Source organism: Leptonychotes weddellii, chromosome 6 (genome assembly GCF_054177405.1).
Source record: "Leptonychotes weddellii isolate Sample4059 chromosome 6, ASM5417740v2, whole genome shotgun sequence".
In the NCBI taxonomy this organism is placed as follows: Eukaryota; Metazoa; Chordata; class Mammalia; order Carnivora; family Phocidae; genus Leptonychotes; species Leptonychotes weddellii.
The window spans coordinates 101,835,992-101,858,711 of NC_138374.1; the positions used below are offsets into that span (position 1 = coordinate 101,835,992).

The following is a 22,720-nucleotide window of genomic DNA, read 5'->3' on the forward strand; positions in this document are numbered from 1 at the left end:
TGGGTGGCTCAGTCGTTAAGCGTCTGCCTTCGGCTCAGGTCATGATCCCAGGATCCTGGGATCGAGCCCCGCATCGGGCTCTCTGCTCAGCGGGGAGCCTGCTTCTCCCTCTCCTACTCTGCCTGCTTGTGTTCCCTCTCTCACTGTCTCTCTCTGTCAAATAAATAAATAAAATCTTTAAAAAAAAAAAAAAAGAAATCATTCTTTAACGCTCAGTAGGTAGCATCCCAGGGAGCGGGGAATTTCTCTGTTCGGTCCCAGAACAACTAGCCTTTGCTTTGCAGGACTCCTCTGAGGACCCTCTCCTGCGTGGGGGCTCTCCCAGGATGCAGAGAACCATCTAGAACGGCAAGCAGAGTTCAAGTCGCAGAAGCCTGGGCTCCCAGCCTGGCAGATGGGTTGCAGGGAGGGGACGGGCTGGTGGGCAAGCCAGTTTGCCGAGGCCGCTGAGCGCGCCCTGGGGAAATCAAGGTGAAAGGCAGCAGCCCCGCTAAGGAGGGGGCCCACCCTTGTTTATCAATCAGAGCGGCTGGGACAGCCCAAGAAAGGCTTGGCTGTGAGAAGGAGGCCCACACCCACTGCCGGGGCCCTCCTGGGGCCTGACTCACTGGCGCTAGAAGGGCTCTCTGCCCTTGACATTGTGTCAGGTCCCAGGTGGTCTTGGCCCAGTGTGCACTGGCCCTGGGACCTCTTTCTCCTTCTTGCAGGCCAGGGTCACCCTGTCCTGGGTGCTGGCCTGTCAGCCTCCCAGCCAGGCCCCAGTGGGGCAGGGGGAGAGGGGCAGAGCCGGCTTAGGAGAGCAGAGGGGACAGATGGAGGAGGGACTCAGAGAGGGAACCTGCAGGCAGACGACAGGCCTGCAGAGAGGCTCTAGGCTGGACTCTATCCGGCTAAAGAGGTAACACAGGGCTGACAGAAGCAGGGATTGGGGGGGCTTCTGACCCCTGACTGTGCTCCCCATCCCAGCTGCCCTCGCAGAGGGAGCCTGCTTGGCATCCCCCCTGCTCCACCCAGTGCCAAGGCCATCTGAGCAGAGTGAAGATGTCAAAGAGAAAACCCCAAATCGGATTGGGGCTCCTGCCCCCCCTTAATGAGGTTCATTACCAGCTGCTCTGAGCCTTGCAAACCCTGCGGGCCAGATTAGGGGCAGGCTCTCCGATCCGGCTGACTCCTCCCTGCTGAAGAGCTGGTGCAGTCCTGCTCTCACAAACCCTCTCCTTCCTTGAGAGAGCGCGGGAGATGCAGAAGGCGCAGCTATGGAGGGCTGCGCAGGTGCAGAGGAAGGTTCCAGGAGCAGAACTGGAAGCACAGAGGAAGGGGCTCCAGGGGAGGCTGGGGGAACAGGAGGCGGCGGCATGAGACCTCCACCAAGCTCTGTGCCCCGGCGCCCGTGGAGATGGAAGGGGCAGCGCAGGAAGACTCCATCCAGGAGAAAGGGGCGGTGCCAGGGCACCTTGTCCCCTGCAGGGCAGGAGCTACGTGAGCCAAGGGCAATCACATCAGGCTGGATGCCTACAGAGGCTGGATTCTGTGCATTCTGGACACGAGGTCCCCAAACAGCAGGTTAAAGAACACACCAGGGCTTGCTTTAACAAAAATAATTTATTCCACAACCCTCCCAGGCAGTGGGGTAGAGTGGGAATCAAGCATGTGTACAGAGCCACCCTCCCCTCTGACCCTTTTAACCTCTACACGATGGGAGGTGGACCCTCAAGAGAGGATACGCCCCTCACTCCAGCACCCTCCACATTCAAAGATTAGCATCTGTTTTGGAGACCAAAATCAAAAGACAAAAGACCCAGCTCCAAAAGGGGTAGAGTCCATTAGGGAGGAGCCAAAGCACATTTGAAGCAACTGTCTTTTCCCTGAGGCTCCCCTCTTCCCTCACAGCTAGGCCCAGAGCCAAGGCACTAAAGACACCAGTAACTCTCCCTAAATCCCATACTAGCCCCTCTCAGGTCCCGCCTAGCCAGCCGCTCAACACCCAGCCCCGTGGCCATCACCCGCCCAAGTCCACACCAGCTCCAGCAGCAGAGGTCTGGGGAAGGAGCCAGCAGCTCTCCTCCCTCCAACCCTGACCCCAAGTCTCACCTGGGAGACCAGCAGGACTTTCAGAAGCTTCCAGACCAACCCCCCCACACCCAAAAGCACACCCCGCCCTGGAGATACGAGGGGCTGGAGGATGTACAGGCCACAGAGGGCCTTCCTTCTCTGGCACAAAGGCCTCCTTGCATCATGAAGGGAGGAGGATGGACGGAGCCCTGGAATATAGTGAAGAGTTCTGCTCTAGCCCACTAGGCCGGGGAACCCTCCTCTGGGTGGGGAACCTGGGGATCTATGGCCTTGCTTGCCCCAGTTTAGGGCCAAGACCAGATGGAGACACAGAAGCTTCAGCGAGAACAGGCAGGACTCCAAATAAGGTAAGAGAGAGGAATCTGGTGCTGGGAGGCCAGGGACTGAGCCTCCCAACCCCTCTGCCCAAGGCTGCCCTCTGCTGTGCTGTCAGATGAACACAAACCCTACGCATGCTCTCATGTCTATGGAACATTCCTTCCCAGAGGGCCCAAGGAGGTTCACTGGAGCAACTGGTTTCCCTGGATTTCCCGGGACAAGGAACACGGGGAGAGGGGCGAGGGGCAGGGGGCTGGGAGAGCACCACGAGTGGCAGCTCCCGTCCCTGCCCCCCTCCCAAGTCGAACGGTTCAGGCTGTGGGGTGGCCCGCATGGCCCTTCAGCGCCCTCATCCTGGCCCGGAAGTAGGTGTAGACGGCCAGGAGGCCCATGAAAGACAGGGAGTAGAGCCCCACACAGAGGCTGATATCCAGGTGGGAGAAATTCCCTCCCAGCACCTGCAGCCACTGGTCCTGGCCCCGCATGGGCACAGCCTCCAGCCCCCCCTCAGGGATGCTGGCCAGCTGCTTCGAGCTGCGACCTAATCGCCTTAGCTCTGCAGGGCCTCTGGGGAGGTTCTTCTCCGCCAGGAACTCAGCCAGCAGTACGGCTCCCGTGTCCCGCTTGCTCAAGTGTGGCTGCCCTTTCGGCGGCTCCACCTCGTCCCTCTGAAGCTCTGCTGTGTCGGCTGGGGTCATACTGGGGCCAATGAGCACATCCTGGGGGTGACTCGCCCTGAGCCTCTCGGCTGGAACGTCAGGAACAGCGGTTCCGGGGGACTTGGTCCCTGGGCCCACCTCGATCCCCGCCTTCTTGGGGCCCAGAGTAAAATTCCCGGCTGCCATCCTCTGGGCAAGCATCCGGGGGCCCGGCCGAGCGGAAGGCATGTCCCGGACGATGTTGCTTGGGGAGAAGTGGGTCCTGAGGAATCGGAGGGTGTTGTCCAGGTCCCACACAGGCGTGCCCCGAAGCTCGTTGTGGCAGGAGGCACAGAGGTCGCGGGGCGGCCACTGCACCTTGGGGAAGTGGGGGTCCTCGCTGGCAGCGCCTGCGGAGGGGAGCACACACGGGCTGGCGGTGACCCCTGGGCCCACCTCGGAGCCCAGACCCCATTCCTCACTCAGAGTGCTCGCCTCCTCATCTGCAGAAAGGGCTCCCCGCTGCCCTCAGAGGTGACGGGTGGGAGAGAAGCACAGGGCCCGCGGGGCCCACCAGCAGTGCTGGGGCCGCTCTGGCCACGGAGGCCTCCCACCCTGCAGTCGCCACAGCCTGCCAGGGGTGGACAACAGCCCCCTGCTGCCCCTTCCTTACTTTGGTAATTAAAGGGAAAATGTGTTTTATTATTTTTTTGGTTTTGTTTTTTTTGGGGAAAATGTGTTTTAAAACAAGAGTTCGTGGCATGTGGTCATCCCACAGGTGTTCTCCCGTATGCCACAGCAGCCCTCTCTGGGGTAGGGGTCAGTGGGATTTCCTGCTCGGGTGGGCTCTGAGGGGTGGGCGTAGGGGCGCCTGGGGGCCTGGATGGGGAAGAGGGCACTCGGGAGAGTCAGGAAGCACTGGCCCAGGGTTGCCCGGGGACGGCCATCAGCCCAGATCTCTTGGAGGAGGCACCTCTCCTAAAGGATTTCACAGGGGCAGAAAAAGGTGCTGGCCAGAATGAAGCAGCGGCAAGTGATGTGAAAGTCCGAATGGTTATTTTGGGGAGGGGACATCGAGTAAATTCCAAAGTCCCATGAGAAGCAGTAGTGACCAGCCTTGCCAAGTGAGCACTGTTCCTAGTTTGATCTGAAAGGACCCCACCACAGAGGTCAGGGTCCTGCCTTCCTCTGGACCCCTCCAGGAGAAGCCCCAGATCGAGCCTCCAGCAGCGGCCGGGCCCTGGGGGGGAAGCAGGGAGCCCGCCCAGGTCATGAGGCTGGAGGGTCAAACGGAGCATGTGGTGGTGGGGGCGGGGCAGCAGGGAGGGAAGGGGTGAGAGGAGACTCAGGCACGTGTCTTCCTTTCAAAGCCCAGCGGGAGGCCCCAGGAGACAGAGAAAGCCCAGCTGCCTGAGACACCACCTGCTCCATTCGGCTCCTTTAACCTCCCACCACTGGGGGGTCTGTCGCCACGTGCTCTCCCCTCTCCCCACAGATAAGCCCAGGCTCCCGACCACAGATGGCTCCCTCCCCACCCGCCCGCTTCTGGTCACCCTGGAGTCTGATGCTTCTGCCTATTGGACACATCAGACTCCTGTGCGCCGGGGACAGAAAACACTGGAAGTGGGGACCCTCAGAAGACAAGGCCTCCCGCTATGGGGATCAGTCCATTTTTTCTAGGAAGGACATGGTCTTTCTCTTCCAGCACAATTTCATTGCTAGAACCCTCCCAGTGGATGGAAAAGCCCAGCTCTCTCCTCCCTGTTGGTCTGAGTAAGGAAGGGGCCAAAAGGCAGAAGGCAGAACAGGGGAGGCGGGAGAGGGGCCCCAAGAGTTCCGAGGAAGGGGCCCTGGTGCAGGGGAAAGAGTGAGCAGTGGCCTTGGAAGACCCAGTCCTAGAGTGTCAAAGCCTCAGCTTCCTCATCAGGAAAATGGGTCTAAGGACACCGCCCTACGTCAGCAGGACAGGCAGAGCATGTGGAAGGGCTCTGTGCACTGTGAAACACTGGGTGCCACCTCGGGGACAATGAGTGTCTTGTCTCCTACCTCTGGTCCAGGTCCCCAACCCCCCCCTCCCCCACCTCCCTCTCCCTCTGTGGTGACTCCGGTCTTGGAGGGGGCCCTTCCTTACCAGCGAGGCGAGCGTTGACCTTGTTGTGGCTAGACCAGAGCCAGAGCACGGCGCTGTTCAGACTCTCCACCCGGGACATGGAGGTCGTGGCCATTTGCTCGAAGTGGCTGGCACAGTCCCGGCAGCCGAAGAAGAAGCGCACGTAGCCTCGGATGGCCTGGAGGACCTCCTGGGCCCTAGCTATGGGCAGAGGAGACGCTGTTCCGGCCACGGGGGCCTCGGGGGCCGCCTGCGCCCGCCAGCCCACCACTGCCCCTGCCGCAGGCCCACCTACTGATGAGGGACCCGCAGCCTCCTTGCATACCCGTCCGCCCTCCAGGGGTCACCTTACAGTCGACCCCATCTCCTCCCAAAGTCCTGAATCCCAGTTTCCTTTCTCTGCCACTCATCCCGGTCCCTGTCACTGACTGACACTCGGGATAAGGCCCAAACTCGTCGGCAGGACACTTAGGCTCTTTGAGACCTGTCTGCAGAAGCAGGCAGGGGCCAGACGGCCCACCACCCCGTCCTCTGCACCCCTCCTGTGCCCAACCCACCTTAGGCTTCCTGTTCCCTCAGGCACTGACTGAGGGGTCCCTCTGGATCTGGCTCTGCACATCTCCTGCTTTGTCTCCATCTCCTCTTGCCCCCCACTCCCTCCCATGGTGCCCCCTGGATTGGCATCGGCACCCACCTCTGAATACTCCCCTCACCTTCCTGCCCTGACCCTGGGCTCCCTGAAACATGCCCCCCTTAGACCCTTTTGTCTTCCACACTCCCCATATGTCAGGCCTGAGGGTAGTGGAAGGACCCTCCCTGCTGTGGGTTGCTTCCCAACTGTCCTGTTGCAAGACCCCAACCCCCGAACTCACGGTCCCACCCCTCCATCCACTAGGATTTCTGCACCCCGCTCTGCGTCCTGCTCACGACCACTCCCCACGCCATCATTCCTGGCAACTTGAGCAGCCCTGAAGGCCAGGCCTCACCTCTGTCCTCCTGGGCCTCCTCAGTGCTGCCCTCTCCTGCCTCCAGCCCACAGCTGTACTCGCCTCCCCCCTCCTGCCCTGTGCTCTGGACCCTCGCCCCTTCTGGCCTCCACAGGATTTCACTGCTGTACATACGTTCTTTTGTTAGCATGTCATCGATATCCCCCTTGATGGGGGCTCATTCTGACTGGTAAAGACGACTGCAATGAAGACATCCCCTGTGGGACCCCAGGGACTGCCCCGTTCTCTCTCCTTCCCGGCCTCTTACTTTCTCTTCACCCCATCTAGCCAGGCCCTTCTCACACTGCCCCACCACGACAGTGCTTGCCCGAGAGCTCGCCCGTCAACACCCACGCAGCACCGTGGCCCCGCTCGGCTGACGACACCCTCTTTCTTCCAACACGGGCCCTTGAAATCGCAGCGGCCACTCCGTGTCCTTCGCCGGCTCCCCGAGCGCAGGCCTCCGCGCCGTCCTCTGGCTGCCCAGTCCCGACGCTTTACCTACATCACCCACAGGCTACTGCCCACAAGGCCCAAAGGTTTTGCTCTGCACCCCGGCCCTCGCCCCCGAGGCCTGGACTCACCGTCCACATCTCCATTCGCACAGCCAGCGGGCACACACCAAGGAGTCCCACACTGTCTACACCCTCCCATTTCTCAGCTCACAGAACCACCGTCCACCAGATGCTCAGGCCCAACAGCTCTGGGGTCCACCCTGGGTCCTGCCCCCGCGCGTACTCTTCATCCACAGACTCCTCTCAGCACCACCTTCAAAATACTCCCCAGTCTGGCCACTTCTTCCACAAGCCACCTACCGCTCTGGTCAGGCCACCACCACCTCTCCTGGAGTGTTCCACCACGCCTGGGGCAGCCCGCCCTCCTCCCAGCAGCAGTCTCTCTAAAGCCCCGATCGTGGGTGACACTCCCCTGTGAGACTCTCTAGGAGCGTCTCATCACACCGACTCACAAATCCCAACCCCTCCCCCGCTGAGACCCCCAGGCCTGCACCCCCCCTTCCGCCCCCCCAACCCTGGGCTCTGCCACTGGCCTCCTTTTGGGGGTGCACACACACCAGACTCATTCTCGGCACCTGCTAGTCCTTGGCCTGTGTGACGGGCTGCACCGCGTCCCCCCACACTATGTTGAGCATGTCAGAATGTGACTGTATCTGGACAGAGTCTAAAGAAGTAATTAAGGTCAAATGAGGTCACTAAGGTGGGCTCCAAGCTATAGAAGAAGAGAAGATCTGGACACGGCACACACCCAGTGAAGACCCCATGAAGACACAGGAAGAAAACAGTCATCTACAAGCCAAGGAGAGGTCTCAGCAGACACCGACCCTCCCGACACTCTGGTCTTGGGTCTCCAGCCTCAGGAACTGCGAGAAAAGAAGTTTCTGCTGGGTAAGTGCCCCAGTGTGTAGCACTTTGTTAGGGCAGCCCGAGCAAAGCCAGTGCAGCCTGGAAACCTCTCTCCCCGGCGGTCTCACCAGTCAGGGGTCAGTGCAGGGCCACCTCCTCAGAGAGGCCTCCCCGAGCCCCCCCCACCCCCCGCCTCCGCACCACCTAGTGTGTCTTCTTCAGAGCACTCGTCATCACATCTACTTGTAAGCTTACTGTCTCCCGTCCCTGGAATATTGTCCCCTGAGGCAGGGGCTTCTGGTCTCATGCACCACCGTACCCGCTCCCAGAGCAGGGCCCGACCCTTCGAAGATGTTCCATAAAAACCGGCTGACAGACTGGCTGGCTGGCTGCACCCCGCAGCTCCTCTAATTCCCTCTGCCTCCGCCCAGCTGTCTGGCCCTGCTTTCTTTCCCACCGTTGCATCCTCCAGGCTGAGCAGGGGCCTGATATAATCCCCAGTCAGCATGGACTGAACTGGACGCCTGCCCTTTGACCGTGAGGCGAGGGTGGGGGCAGAGTGGGTGGTGGAGGGCAGCCGCACAGTTTGAGGGGGGAACAGGGCAGGAGGGGCAACGTGTTTCCCCAGCTTCCCTTAGAAAATGATTTTTCAGGGGCGCCTGGGTGGCTCAGTTGGTTGAGCGTCCGACTCTTGATTTCAATTCAGGTCACCATCTCAGGGTTGTGAGATCGAGCCCCACATCGGGCTCCGTCTGCTTAAGAGTCTCTCTCCCTCTCCTCTGCTCCTCCCCCTCCCCAGCTTGCACACTCCCTCTCTAAAAAAAAAAAGAATGATTTTTCCATGGGAAACAATAAAATTGTTCAAAGTGCACACTATCAGCCACGTAGACTGAAACAGACAGAATTCTTTCCTTTATAGAAGTATAAAAAATAGAACCACAAATTTTTCACAAAGTTCTGTAAACAAAGCAAGCTTGTGGCTCCAAGAAAGCTAGAAAGAAACCTTATGCCCCTGAGCTTGCACGGGGCACCACCTGGGGCCAGGGACAGGACTGGGTGGCTCCTCCAGGTCCTCCCCATTCTGCTTGTGTGTGGGGTGCATGCTGCAAATGCAGAATCTGCTACATCTGGGCCTGTGGTGGGGAGCCTGTGGAGGGCAGGGCCAGGCCGGGCGGGGACACAGGCCTCGGGCTCACCTGTCTCTTGTGAGTGGTCGAAATTGTGTCGAGCTGCTTGCACTGTCAGGAAATGGAAGAGGATCCACAGGGAACAGGGGAAGCCCCGGAAATGTGGCTCACTCCCCTGGCAGCCAACCCAGTTCACCTTCTTGGCAATCACAGAGCCCTGAGGAACATACACGTGCACGAGTGCATATATGGAAAAGAGAAAGAATGGGATGGGCAGTGAGGAAAGAAGACTTCCAGGAGACTTGAAGGTCAGCACACAGCCCTGAGACAAATGAGGTCCCTCCTCAGTCTATCACCTGGAAGGTGGCATCTCCCTTCCACCGGCTACACCCGTCAGAGGAGCGGCAGATCTGAAAAGCTGTGACACAGACCAAGTCACATCCTTATTCTAGCCTCAGCTTGCCCATCTGCAAAATGAGGGGTTTGGCCTCTGAGGTCCCTTGGAGCTTTGGCATCCGACACATCTGTACGGCTGTGTGTGAGGGGCCCGGTGTGTCTGCAGGCTGCTGGGAGTACCAGCGACAAACTAGCTCACAACTGGTGGCTCACACTCGGTCTGAAATCCCGGCCCAACCACCTACTGGCTCTACGATCTTAGACAAGTTACTTAACCTCTCTTAACCTCAGCTTCTCCATCTGCTAAATGGGGGTAAGAGCTACCTCCCGCTAATGCTGGGAAGATAAGGTGAGATGTGCATGCAGGCGGCTCAGTAAGTAGCAGTTTATTAATTATTGGTGGAAGGGCCCAACCAAGATCAAGGACTCCTTCCCTGAATGCAAGTGGGTAGAGGAGGTCAGAGGCTACAGGGTTAACCCTTTCCACCCCCCCAGTCACCAAGGACACAGAGAAGGACTTCAGTTGCCCCCAGACTCACCTCCTTCCTGTTGTCCAGGGCAGCTTTAAAGAAACCGTAGGGGATTTTCTTTCTCTGCTGCCTCTTGAGCCAGTCATTTATGGAATGCAGGAAGTTCTGGACTAAGGGCTGGCCAGGGAAGTGCTGTGGGAGGCACAAGGGGAAGCTGGGGAGGGAAAAGCAATTCCCCCGGAGCTCCGAGGTCCCTCCCACAGAGGGTAGGGGGCTACACAGAAGTGAGCCGAGGCAGTTTCTTGAAATGCTCCGAAACCACCAGGAAAACATTCTGCCTCAGACACAAATGCGTGTTCCTCACTACCTTTGCTCTGGCGCACCTGGCAAGGTGAGGGAAGGGGTGGGGAGAGGACTGAGGCTCCAAGTGAGGCTGGGCCCTCAGGCCTCCCTCTCTCAAAGCTGACCCTGACCCCACACTGCCCCTGGGAGGAAGGCTGAGCACCTGCGTGGCTTCCCAGGGCTGCTGGGAACCTGGGCCACGCGATCCTCTCTGCGGGTCATCTTCTGACAGACCAGCTGACTGCTGGGCGAGGCCGGCCAACAGCCTTTCATCTGTATTCTGCGGGCCGCTGGTGGGGACAAGGCGGCCCGGGGGCTTGTAGCCAAGGTCCAGACCTTGATGGTAACTCCCGAGAGTCTCCGAGGAACATGAAAAGCTACTCTGACAATAAGTCAACTGAAATCCGATTAGTATCAGCACTTTAAAACCACAAGGACTCCAGGGAGGAGGACAGATATGTGTGCGTGCGTGGGCGCGCACACACACACCCAGGGGCGGGGGGCAGGAGAAGGGAGGAAGGCCAGCGGAGCAGGTCAGATAAAACCACCAAGACACAGGTCAAAAGGACAAAGACACTGAGAAACTTGTGGAGGAAAAAGAGCAAAGAACGATCACGATACAAAAACCTGCCCATGGACCCGGTCCCCTGAGAAAACCATTACATATTCCCATCAAACCTCCAGGGCTGGCCACTGGCCCCGAGGGAGAAGTGGCCGGAAGAATCTGGTCTCTGACATGCTCCCTCTCGGTCAGCTCACTCAGGCCTCTGGGCTCTCAACATGAATTTACAGCTTCAAGTCAGTGTTTCTCACTGACCTTCGCCCGTCATCCTGACTTGGACCCTTCCTCCTCAGGCCCTGGTGTCAGGAGGAAGGATGAATTAAGGGCTCTGGACTTCAGGGAGTCACCCTCTGCCTGGAGCGGGAATGCTGGTGACCGCACGCCACCCAGTGGCCAGTCCAGCCCGCTGCTTCCAGGAGAGAGCAGGGACCTGGGGGAGGGGCCAAGGGCTTCAGGCTGCGACAGCACCACCCAGACTGAGCCGGGTGGGCCGAAGGCCAGGAATGAGGCTGAGGCTGGCAGGCAGTTCCTGATGGGGAGGCCCAGATCACCCCCAGAGGTAGCGCCGGCTGCCCGCAGGCCTGACATGGGTGGAGGGGGCGGGGCGGGGGGGGACAGGACGGCGGGGGGGTGGCTGAGTCAGCAGTCAGCCTGTGGAGGGGACCAGGCCCGCATCTGACTCAGCAGCCCTCAGCAGCCCGGAGCCTTGGGTTTTAAGTAGGGCAGCAATGGCAGGGGATCTGGAAGCAGACCAAAGGATGCAGGGAGGGAGAAGGAGACAGGTGCAGGGGGAAGGGGGCCTGCACCTCACCTTCAGAGATGAGGAGGCCGTGTGGCAAAGAAAAGACCACAGGCTCTGCAGCCAGAAATCTCAGATCCTCATAACACCTCCTCACTGGGAGGCATAAGGCGAGTCCCTTGAACAACCTGGGCCTCTTAAATGGGGGTAATACTTGCCACTGGGCAAAGGCAAGAGGATTAAATGCCTGACACACAGCAGACCCCCAGTAGGCAGGAGCTACACTTCAGAGAGTAGCCATGTCGGCAGGAAACTACAAAGGCATAAGGCAGGCGTGGCTAGGGCCAAGGCCCTGGTCAGACTATGATCAGTGACGGGGAAGGAAGAGAGGAGATTCAGAAAAGCCTTCTTTCCTTCCCTGTGGCATCCACGGGTCCTGCTTCCCCAGTGACCACGGCTACACTCCAGGCTCAGACTGTGGTGGAGGACCCAGGCAAAGCCACGGTCACCGAATCAGCGCAGAACATTCCCCAGGGCATCTGGCCCTGCCCTACCCAGCCACCTGCACAGGGTGGGCTGGGAAGGGCGCTGTCCCTGGCAGTGCAAGCCCGGTGCAGGGTATGACTGAGACTGCAGGGTAGCAGCCCACGGTGGACGGGGACAGCTGTGGGTCCAGATGTCCAGCCAGACCAGGAGCTCCCGAGGGAGGTGTGGCAAGGGAGGCTGGGGCCCTGCTCACCTGGGCCAGCACTGCCATGAACTTTTTCAGGGCCACCAGACGCTGCCCCTCCAGGACAGAGAATCTGCCCACTTCTACCCGTAGGATGTAGTGCAGTGCAGATTCCAGATCAGCCATGTAGATCCTGGAGCTGAGGACCCAGAAGGAGGTGGAGAGAGAAAGGGTTAACCACAGGCCAGGGGCTGGGGACGAGCACCCAGGGCTACAGGGAGAGACAGGGAGGGCCATGCCGATGGTCACAGAGTCCTGTAAGTTAGCACTAGGCTCTGCCACTAACTAGCTCTGTGACCTTGAGTAGATTACTGAACTTCCTAGAGCCTCTATTCCCCATTTATTATAATAAAGAAATAATAAATTGCTCATGGGTAGGTTTCTGAGAGGAATAAATAAAAGCACAGCTGTAAGTCCCTCAGCAGCTCCTGGCATAACGTAGTGGGTCCCCTTGTTCAGGCTCAGGGCCAGTCCCTCCTGTGACTCCTTAAAGGTGCTTTTAATTAGGCTGCTGGCAGAAGGTTGAGTTTTGTTCCCTGTTCTTAACAAAGACCCCTAGGGACAGACAGACCAATAGGTGCACCCAAACAATGTGGCTCTGGAAAAGCTGGGCCCTCTTTGAAAGACCAAGGCTCTGGCTGCCCACCAAGGCAGGGCATGGTGGGAGTTGAGGGGTTAGGAGGGGAAGTGGTGTGTTTTTATTTGGGGGCTGATGTCCTTGCAACTGCCAGGCCTTGGGTAGCGGGTGAGGCTCCATGTCATACCTCTTGGGCTGATCCCAGCCCCGGGGGGAAAGCTTGCAGGCTCCAAGCAGGCTGCCCCACATGGAGCCCATGATACTTGCTTGGGGTCTGGACTTGGGCTTCTGAGGCAAAGGGCTCGTCATGTGTTGGCTGCTTCCCCACCCCTGCTCCTGAGGCCTGGGTTCTGTCCTCAGTTCTACAGTGAGCCAGCTCTGGGAGGCAACTTAGTCTACCCCTCTGGGCCTGTGACCTCACCTGTAAAATGAACTGATTACTTTCTACCTCCTAACACTGCAGGGAACCAACAGGGTCAGCTAATGGGGTGAGCACTGTGACCACTGTGCTCTACCCTCTGGGCCCCACTGTGCTGTCCTGGGTCTTAGTACCCCTCCATTCTTGTGGTCTGCCTCAAGATGTGGCCCCATGACTAAAGGAGATCATGTATAGAAGGTGCCCAGCACAGAGTTTGGCACCTAAGGCCAGTAAGTGTCAGCTATTGTAATTTGAATGATGTGAATCATCATAATGTGAATGACCATAATGACCGTTCCCACCTCTCAGTCTCTCTTTCCTTACCTGATTTCTTAAAAATCTCCCCATTAGTGCTTTCTACCCTGAAAGTCCTTCATGCTGGGATGCAAAATCCTCTGGAAATCAGATGACCTTTCCCCCAGTTCCCTTGTACAGTCTCCTTGTGGAGGCCACCTTCCTGATACAACTCTGAGCTCCCCGCTCAGCCATTTCTACTTGGTATACCGCCGGCTGCCAGGGCAAGAGGCTTATAGCCCCATCTCCTGCCCAATGAGCAGGGATTCCACCACAAGAGCAGAGCCAAGGAGCCTTGGAGAGAAAAGCAGCTTCCTCATGGTTAGTCTGTGCACAAAGATACAGGCTACCCCAGAAGGTAGTGAGCTCTCCGGCATCGGAGGCATTCAAATGAGGTCAGTAACTTCCTAGAAGGGACTGTAAACTCTCTGGGGGAATGGCCTGCACATCCGTGTGCATCTGTATTACAGTGCCTAGTGTGCAGCAGGTTCTCAAAAGTATCTGCAGAAGAGATAGTTGCTCCGGTGGGAAGTTGGTTGCAAGGCCACAGAGTATCCTTCGAAGCTGATTCTACTCGGTCTGGAATAGCGTTACATTTAAGGAATATGGGCATCGCAAGGCATTCGTGCCATCATGAAGGACACCAGTAAATGCTGTCCGGCACCTCCCCCAGGCAGCAGACACAGCTTCCACACAACCACAACTCTTCTGTGTACGGTCAGCAGCCAGGGGAGCCCAAAGGCCAAGGCCAGGCCTCGGGGGGTCTGGGATCGGAAAGGCATGTGCTAAGCTCAAGACAGGGAACAGAGTGTGGTGTGAAGGCCGGGGTCTGCGATCAGAGGCAAGGCTGGGGGGAGGGCAGTGGGCATGGCCTTACCGATCTGCGACTTTCCACACAATGGGAGCTACCGTGTGAGCAGTGGTTGGCACGACCTTGGTGGGGACAGCCTCCCGGGGGGCGCTGGAGAACCTCTGCAGGTAAGCGGTGTAGAAGGACCTGGATTCCACAAGCCTGTGAGGGAAGAAACCACAGAGGGCAGGCAGTGAGTATGGAGAAACGGACGCCAGGACAAATTCATGTCAGGAGAGGAGGCAGGTGGCTCAACTGACAGAAATGTTTATTTTTTTAATTTATTTTTTGAAGATTTATTTATTTATTCTAGGGGAGATGTCAAAGGGAGAGGGAGAGAATCTCAAGCAAACTCTGCGCCGAGTGCGGAGCCTGATGCGGGGCTCGATCTCGTGACCCTGAGGTCAGGACTGGAGCCAAAACCAAGAGTCAGGCACTCAACTGACTGCACCACCCAAGCGCCCCTTGACAGAAATGTTTATGAAGAAATATTTGAAGCTGGTTTTGTCTCATCCTGAGTGAGGTCAAACCAAGGCACCCAGGCCTCACTTTAGCCTTTCTATCCACCACTCATGCCGTGGAAAGCCCCTCTGACACCAGTCTGAGGTCAAAGGCCCATCTGGAAAAGCAGCGGGCCTGAGAATTCCTCAGCCTGCCCCGGAGAGGCTGTGGGACGGAGCTACTTCTGCCCGTGGACAGGATGGCGGGGTCAGACTACCTTCACCACAGACCAAGGGAGGTTGCCCGCTCACAAGCTTGCTCTGAGGTACCAGGGGCCACATTACTTCCCCAGGATGTCAAGGGAGTTTGATACCTGATTTTTAAAAAACAGGTAGTAACAACAACACTAAAATTCTCAAATCCTTGTACAATCCTTTTGATTTCTTTCTCTCTTCTGGTCGAGAGTCCTCGAGGTCAGGCAACCCCTCCTCCTGGTCATGGCCACCTGGAGGGAGGGTGGGACGGGACACCCCAGGGGGGCTGGCAGCGGGAAGCCTGCTTTCCCCTCCGTGGTCCCACCCGATGTTTATCCGAGGAGCAGATGGCTCAGGAGCAGCATCGTCACAAACAATTTTCCCCTCCACCAGCTCCAAGTGAGGAAACGATGCCTCCTCCCCACAGCAGGACTGGCACTTTCTGTCCCTCCCCGCCCCCCTGCAGCCAGCCATCAGGCTTCCCTCCCCCTCCCTGGGCAGAATTCCCTGACGAGGCTGGCCCAGTGCTGTTTGGCGACTGGGGCTGGCAAGGGCCCCGGGCCGTTGTCCTGCCTGCCTCCGTCCGGGATAGCACTAACGGCCCCGCAGAGCAGCTCACTGGGCACCTCAGGCAAGTCGTGATCTCCCTGGCCCTCGAGCTCCTGCCTACAGGAGCCAGGCGACATCAATCATCTGCCCAGGGAGGGCACCGAGGCACCATCTGGCACCATTTAACGGGCCATTCAGCGGCAGGAGCCTGACAGAGTGGCTGCGGCTGGCCTGATTGTTTTCTCTTGGCATTTTGGAACTGGCTATTGTCTAGCTCCTAATGAACTTTTCTGCAATTAGAAAACCAAAGGCGGGGGGGTCAGGCCTATCTGAGTGCATGCCAGGCCCTGCAGCCTGCGAGGAGTCTGTGAAGAGGAGTCTGTGAACGGAGGAGGATGGGGACTAGGGCCAGGGCTGGGGTGGCGAGAGTGCCGGAGCCGTGGTGAGTGCACCAGGAGCCTGAGGCCGGGACTCCTGAGCTGGGGGCCGGGGGCCACATGCCTGGCACTGCCCACCGCTAACCCCCCCCCCCCCCCCCGCCGCCAGGGCAGGCAGCTGCTCCTCCTGCAGAGGGGGCTTGTCAGAGGAACTGCGGGAGAAAGAACCTGGCAGCCCCTGCGAGAGGCCAGCAGGCTTCTCTGGGAGGGCAGAAACGATGCACGCAGGGGGAGAGGGGAGAGGGACAGAGGGACGCACTGCACTCACACGTGGACCCGGGAGGCAGAGCCATTCCGAAACAGCAAGTAGCAAGACGGGAAGTCGGTGACCCCAAACTTGCTCACCACGTCACCCTCCGTGTTCAGGACCCTGCGCACTGTTATGCCCTGGTGCTGGGACAAGTCCAGAATCACCTGTGGAGACAGACAGATGTGTCGGGGGCGGGAGCCATCCAGATTCTAAGCCTTTCAGAGAGTGGACAAGTCCACATCTACCCCACAGGGGACACGAGTCACAGGCTGCCCAGGACAAGGGGCCCTGGAACTGCACACCACACACCCTGGATTTCCTAGGGTAGTCCAATTTAATATAATTTTCTTTCCAATGAAAGCAATCTGCAGAAAGCACAATAAAATGTGGTTTCATTTTTATTCTTATATTTATAAGGCTTTCTATCTATATTCCAAATCAGAAAAACATACTTAGACATGATTTTATTTTTAGAAAGAAATAAGGTGAAAAATCATATTAGCTAACTTTTGCTGGGTAGGTATTATGTGCTATTTATAGATTGCTTCACTGAATCTTCAAAATAATGCTATGAAACAGGAACTATTATTAGGAGACCAAGCCAGCAGGTACAGTCTACTCTGGCTGCCCGGGTTTGCATCCTGGCCCCACTGGCCGAAACCTCCCCGACTCAATTTCTTTACTTGCAAAACTGAAATAATAATAAACATACCAACCTCAGAGCGCTGTTAAGAGGACCGAAGGAGTTCATTTTATAAAATGTGTAATAGTGACTCGTGCATAGTAGGTATATAAGTGTCCATTAAAAAACTAAAATGCCTATTGCAAATGAAAACACGGAGGCTGAGCAGTGAAATCAAGTGTTGGGGTGACAGTTAGCAAGCTCCTGAACTGGGCAATAAACCCCAGTTCAATCTGGCTCCAGAGTCTGGGCTCTTGGCTACTGTGCCCTCCTGCTTCTCAAACTAACCATCTCTGAGCACCTCTGCGTGGACAGAGGGTCCCTGCCCCTGGGGGACAGTAGGGAGAAATTCTGATTCCAATAAACATTTATTAATCACATCCTCGTGACAGGAATGACCCCAGGCCTGGCAAAGCTCCGTGCCCCGCCCCATCTCCCTCTGTTTCCCCTCTCGGGGCTCAGAGGCTTGGAGACAGCCCGGAGCTCTCTGGATCTGCCTGATGAGTTTCAGGAGGAAAGCCATTCAGAGCCAACAGCGGGGTTTAATTTCATCTCCACCCTCATGCCTCTTCTGGGCCCCTGCACTGCCTTGGGACTTCACCCATGCCCTGGCCCGTCCCCCCTCAGCGCCCAGGAAAAGCCAGCAAGGGGTCTCGAGAAGTCTGTGAGCCAGCGGCAGAATGGAGAGCACTCTGCATGAGGCCAGAGGAATAGATCTTTAAAAAGCACCTACTCTGTGCCAGCTACCAATCCAGGTCCTTTCCCTAACCTGCCTCGTTGGACTGTGCCAGCAATGCTCTGAGGAAAGGTAATGATCACTGCTTTCCAGACAGGGAAACAGGGCTTGGGACAGCGGGGTAACTTGATTACGGACAGATCACCAGGGGCTGGAAATTCACACCTGCCTGTTCTGTTACCAGCTTCACGTGGCAAAGGACCTCACCTCCTTCTGATGGCCCCTCTCCGATCCCAAGCTCCAACTCTGCGGGGGTGGGGCAGTGTGGAAACCACTGGGGCTTGTGGGGCTCACAGACCTGGTTCAAAGCCCTGTTCCACCAATTCATTGGCTGGGGGATCTTCAACATGTTACCTAATTATCAACCTTTTTTTTTTTTTTTTAAAGATTTTATTTATTTATTTGAGAGAGAGGATGAGAGAGAGAGAGCCCATGAGAGGGGGGAGAGTCAGAGGGAGAAGCAGACTCCCTGCTGAACAGGGAGCGCAATGCGGGACTCGATCCTGAGACTCCAGGATCGTGACCTGAGCCGAAGGCAGTTGCCCAACCAACTCAGCCACCCAGGCGCCCCTGATTATCAACCTTAATTGTGAAGATTAGCGACTACGTGTGCCAGGACTCTAGTCCAGGGCTCAATGAATGTTACAGACGCGGGTTCAATGAGGGAGATAAAAAAGACATGGTTTTCAAATGGAAAGGTCCAGCTCCCACACTTCCCAGGTCCCCCAGTGGGGGTCAGGCCAGTGCTGGGCTAAGAAGCGTACGTGGCCGAGACCCTAGAATTCACTGGAACAGCCCTGTCCCTGAACTCATTGGGCTCTCTCCCGACAGCTACCCTGGGGTTGCAGGGACCTGGGGGCAGCTCACCTCTCTACCCAGGTAGGAGCCTTCCTTTTCAAAGATCAGGGCCAGGTAATCATCGTTGTTTCTCGCAAAGAATCCATCAATCTCCTCCAGCCTGCAAGAGACAAGGGCGGCAGTGACCCTCCACAGACCTGCTGGGGACCCAGGCGCGGCTGGCACAACACTGTGAGCACAGCCATATAGAGTCCTCCTGTTTGCACCCGAGGCTCCGTGGAAGTCTCCCCCTGCCAGCCCTCCAGGGGAAGCAAGCCAAACCCCTAGTCTCAGAGGATTCTGCTTCTGCTACCCCACACGCTGGTTCTCCATTTGGCCCACCTTGACTTTTTTTTTTCACGCTGTCTCTTTTAAGAATCTGGAGTGAGTACGAGGTGGTCTGGGGAGGAGGCAGAGGGTGGGGGAGTGGGGCTTTGAGACCAGGGGTCTCTATGTTCTGGGTAAGGGCAAGGCTTAGTGAATATGGACCAATGTTTAGTACCCATCAGGTTGGCAAGTTTACCTGATCTGAGGCTTTTGAGATCCCTTGGGACTGAAAATGCACCATGAAGGATGTGTGTGCGTAAGAGGGAGACGGACACGGTCATTGAGAAATGTAATGAGTAAGTAAGGGGCAGGCTGGTGTGAATGCTTCCTGGAGAGAAAGGGTCTAGTTGTGCAGCCCCAAACCATAGCAAGACAAACGCTGGGCCCAGGGTCTCCGTGGGACCCTCCAGGAGGAAGGACATCTGGGCAAGTTGATTAAAAAAAAAATTGTGGGTTGGATTCAACCCCAACTGATGCTTAGAAGCACACTCTCTCAGCAGGGCTATGGCTTTCGAGAACATCAGTAAATCGATGTGGAGGGCCTGGGGCACCAGGGCCTGCTTCATGAGGCTCCCCAGGCCCTGGAATCTTCAATGTGCTCTGAGGCTGGGCTCCCTCCAGCAGTGTCTGCTGGTCCTTGGATTTGTTCCTTCTTGGCAGGAATCCCTGAGGTGGGCTCTATCCTGTCTCGAGTTCTCATCTGGGAGGGCAAGACCTAGTGTTCTCGATTTATCCTCTGTGGGAGAGCGAACGCAAGGCACTGCGCCCCTTCCTCTCCTAGAAGAGGCAATCCTGGCAGCCTGCCTGGCAGGCAGACACGGGCCACCAGCCACCATGCCTGACACTCTGCGGCACAAGTCACGTGCCCCACCCCCCAGTCACAGCCACCGCTCAGAAAGATGACCACTTCCTTTTACAGACAGTGCTCCCTTTTCCTCTGAGCCTCCCTTCTTCATCCCTATGTCCACTCTCTCAGTGCCCCCTCCGGGTTAGATCATGTGAAGTCTGCTGCACCCCCTAAACATTCCTGAGGACAGACTGTGAAAAGCAGAGGCAGGTATGGCCTGGAGAACCCCCACCCATCTCTTCCTTCCCACCCAGCAGGACGGGCCCTTGTCCCCCTGTCGGTCCCACAAAGCCAGGGCTCCTCAGGGAGGACCTCCAGTGATAGGGATTCTTCTACGAGCTGCTCCCGAGCGGCTCTGGGTTCTAGCCCACAGAGGTGTCTGCATCAGAGACAAAGGCCTTCGTATCCTCCACGCAGCTGTCCCCGCAACCCTCTCGCTCCCAGGCCTGTGATCCTGGCCCACGCTGCACCAAGTCTGTTCCAGCCCCGAATACCTGGCCGGCTCCAGCGGGGGAAAGGTGGGGGGCCACGTGTCACTATGGGACTCCAAGGCGTCGATGAGCCTCTTCCGCAGCATCTCCACATCAGCACCAGCCACTGGATGAAGACAGACACGGGGGAGGGAGGTGCATGAGGAGGGAGGGAGAATAATCCCAGCACCTTTGTCAGCTTCACTGAAACAAAGGGCCCAGGGCACAGGCTAGTTCTGAGAGAAACAGAGCACGGGTCAGTCCTTCTCTGTTAGAGCAGTGGGGTGGGTCTTCTGTGGCCCTAAGTTATACAAGAAGACCCATCCCTCAGAGGGCAGGAAACAGTCCCTCAGGCCTGGAGCCCAGGAGCGCTTTCCCCGGAGGCTGTCTGGTCTGTCCCTCTGGTTGTCAACCCCATTTTGACATGAAGGGTTGGCCTGGGTACATGGTGACCCTCCCCTCTTCCCAGGACCCTCAATGGACCAAAACAGAAGGGCTTCTTCAGCCTCCTTTTCCAGAAGGCATCTTCCAGGCTGGCTGGGAAGGCCCTGGGAAAACACAAACTCTGCTTTCACTTGGGAAACTCTTCACCCTGTGGACCTTGCTGGGCTCTCCTCACCTCAGTAGTAACCCAACAGAAAGAAAAAGAAGATATTGACAACCGGAACCAGGACACCCACCTGGCAGTGTTGATCCTGAGCCATTCTTGGAAAAGGCCTTAAAGAACTAGAAGCAAACACACAGGCAAGAGTCAGTAACACACAGAGCTAAGACTACCATATGGGTGCCAGATGGATCCGTGTCTAAGACCCGGCTGCCTACTGAAGGGGCTGACTTGGGGCAAATTACCTAACTTTTGTGAGCCTGTTTCCTTGTCTGTAAAAGGAGAACAGCGAGGTATCCGCTCCTGGAGCTGGACGCAGATTCCTGTCCCCACTGTCTCCGCATCCGATCCCCACCCCCATGGCTCTGAGGCACCCGGGGAAATGCAGGCAGCAGCTTACACACTCTACGTGTGGTGGACTGTCTCTCCGTCTTGAAATGAATGAATGAAAATATTCATGCATGAATGAGTGGATGAGGCACACTTGACTGATAAAACAAAGTTACTTCATACTTCCCCCAGAAAATGTTAGCTGCCCTCTGAGGCAATCTGTCCTTAGAGGCTGGTGTCTGTCCACCAAGAACTCGCAGCCTGGCTCAGCAGACACCCCACGAAGGGAGGGGTCTCCAGGTCAGGTCCTGCTGAAGGGTGGGCCTGAGCCCCTGAAGACACAGGTCTTGTTACAGACAGGTCAATTTAACTCATCGCTTTGTCCTCTTTTCCCCTTTATAGGACACTCCAGGCTCAGTCCTTGGGCAAGAGGACAGAGAGAACAAAAGACGAGTCATCACAATCTGGGCTTCTCCTAAGTGGCAAGACTGCTGCCAGAGCTCCGGCCTGTGCTCTCCTGGGCTCAGGAGGGAATAAAGTTTAGTTGTCCTGACAAACAGACAGTCATGTAAGTGAAGAGGACTCTTCCTGAGATCCTTGGGGGCCACCTGTAGCTTCCTTGGGCCTCTGCCTGCAACAGCGTGGCCATCTGGCCTTATTCCAAGCTGGTGGCTGAGGGCAGGCCCTGGGGTCTACCAGACCTGGGTATAAGCCCTGGCTCTGCCACGCACCTGCTGTGTGACCCTGGGCAATCCATTAACCCCTCTGTGCCTTCTCATCTTTAAGATGAGGATGGCGCCATCCACCTTGAGGAACTGCTGTGAGGATTCAAAGATGATACATCTCAAGTGCTTGTGTCTGGTGCATACAGTGAGGGATCAATAAACGTTAGCTGCAGGATTATTATCATCCCCTTCCCTTGTTCCACCATTTAAACACTAGGAAACACTGATCAGCTAGGGTGTGTTTATTCCAGCCATTTGTAGGCAGAACCCAAAAATTCAGAGGCCACCTGCCCATCTTCCCACTTGAGGAACAACAGAGATGCACAGAAGCCGCCCATCTCTTCCCACCTGCAACCTTCTCCTGTTCCCGCTGCCCTCACCTGGCTCCTAACTCCTGCGAACTGCTTTATTCTCTCTCTTCTTAGACCATCAATATAAACTTTTATTCTGGGTAGAAACCATCTGCTGATACATGCCACATATATTTATAATAATGTTCTTTGCAGTTACTGAACAAATTTTGAGTGAAATTATTCGTTATCCTAACACTTGTAAAAATGCTCACAAATTCCCTGAATTGTGGGAATTTAGGGCAGACCCATGTGGCTACAGCTGTTATTTTCAGTTATGAAAAGCAGCATGGTCACTTTTCTTCGGCCACCACGCCCTCCCCCAGATCTGAGCAGGTGCCTTCCTGAAGGCGGCTGACCTCACCCCCTTCTAAAGGCAGGCTGCCAGCCCCCAGCTGAGCGTTCTGAAGGCCCCGGCTGGGGGCAGCAGGGAGTCGGGCAGGAGCCCCAGCAAGACTGACCCAGGGGAATGCAGGGACTCGGAGACACAGCCCCAGAATGGAGGGCTACGGGAAGGCCCCCCGTGTCCCTCCGTGTATGCCGTGCTACCGCATAGCTGTCCCTTTTGTCCTCAGACGCCTCCCACCTGCCTTCCAAAGTGAGGACAGCACTGGAGCTCCGGCTCCCACACTTCACGTTCTGAGGAACTTTTCCCTATCAGTCTCCCTTTCCCCTTTCCTGCCAGCAACTTCCCTATGCCTACCAACAGATTCTGATCCTCCTAGTTTCTTAAAAATAAAATAATAAAATAAAATAAAATAACAAAAAGGACGGGAAGGGAAGGTGGATGGGAATCGAGAGAAGCCCTCCTCCCCTCTCCAGTTACTGCAGGTCCCGTTTCCCTGGGCTGCCAGGTTTCTCAAAGCAGAGTCTGCTCTGCCTCTCCGACC

The 22,720-nt window shown here is 56.8% G+C and overlaps 1 protein-coding gene across 1 annotated transcript in view; it reads right to left on the reverse strand.

Annotated features, from left to right (window-relative positions):
- Positions 1–1,583: 1,583 nt before the first annotated feature.
- Positions 1,584–22,720, reverse strand: part of QSOX1 (quiescin sulfhydryl oxidase 1) — a 34,220-nt gene continuing 13,083 nt past the window's right edge. Inside the window, exons 3-12 of the mRNA XM_081824783.1 lie at positions 20,502–20,547; positions 19,846–19,948; positions 18,208–18,298; positions 15,941–16,086; positions 14,019–14,153; positions 11,862–11,991; positions 9,549–9,671; positions 8,683–8,830; positions 5,161–5,340; positions 1,584–3,439 (exon numbers count right to left, since the gene is read on the reverse strand). Coding sequence (XP_081680909.1) covers positions 2,703–3,439; positions 5,161–5,340; positions 8,683–8,830; positions 9,549–9,671; positions 11,862–11,991; positions 14,019–14,153; positions 15,941–16,086; positions 18,208–18,298; positions 19,846–19,948; positions 20,502–20,547 — 1,839 coding nt within the window. The 3' untranslated portion in view covers positions 1,584–2,702. The remainder of the gene's footprint in view (positions 3,440–5,160; positions 5,341–8,682; positions 8,831–9,548; positions 9,672–11,861; positions 11,992–14,018; positions 14,154–15,940; positions 16,087–18,207; positions 18,299–19,845; positions 19,949–20,501; positions 20,548–22,720) is intronic.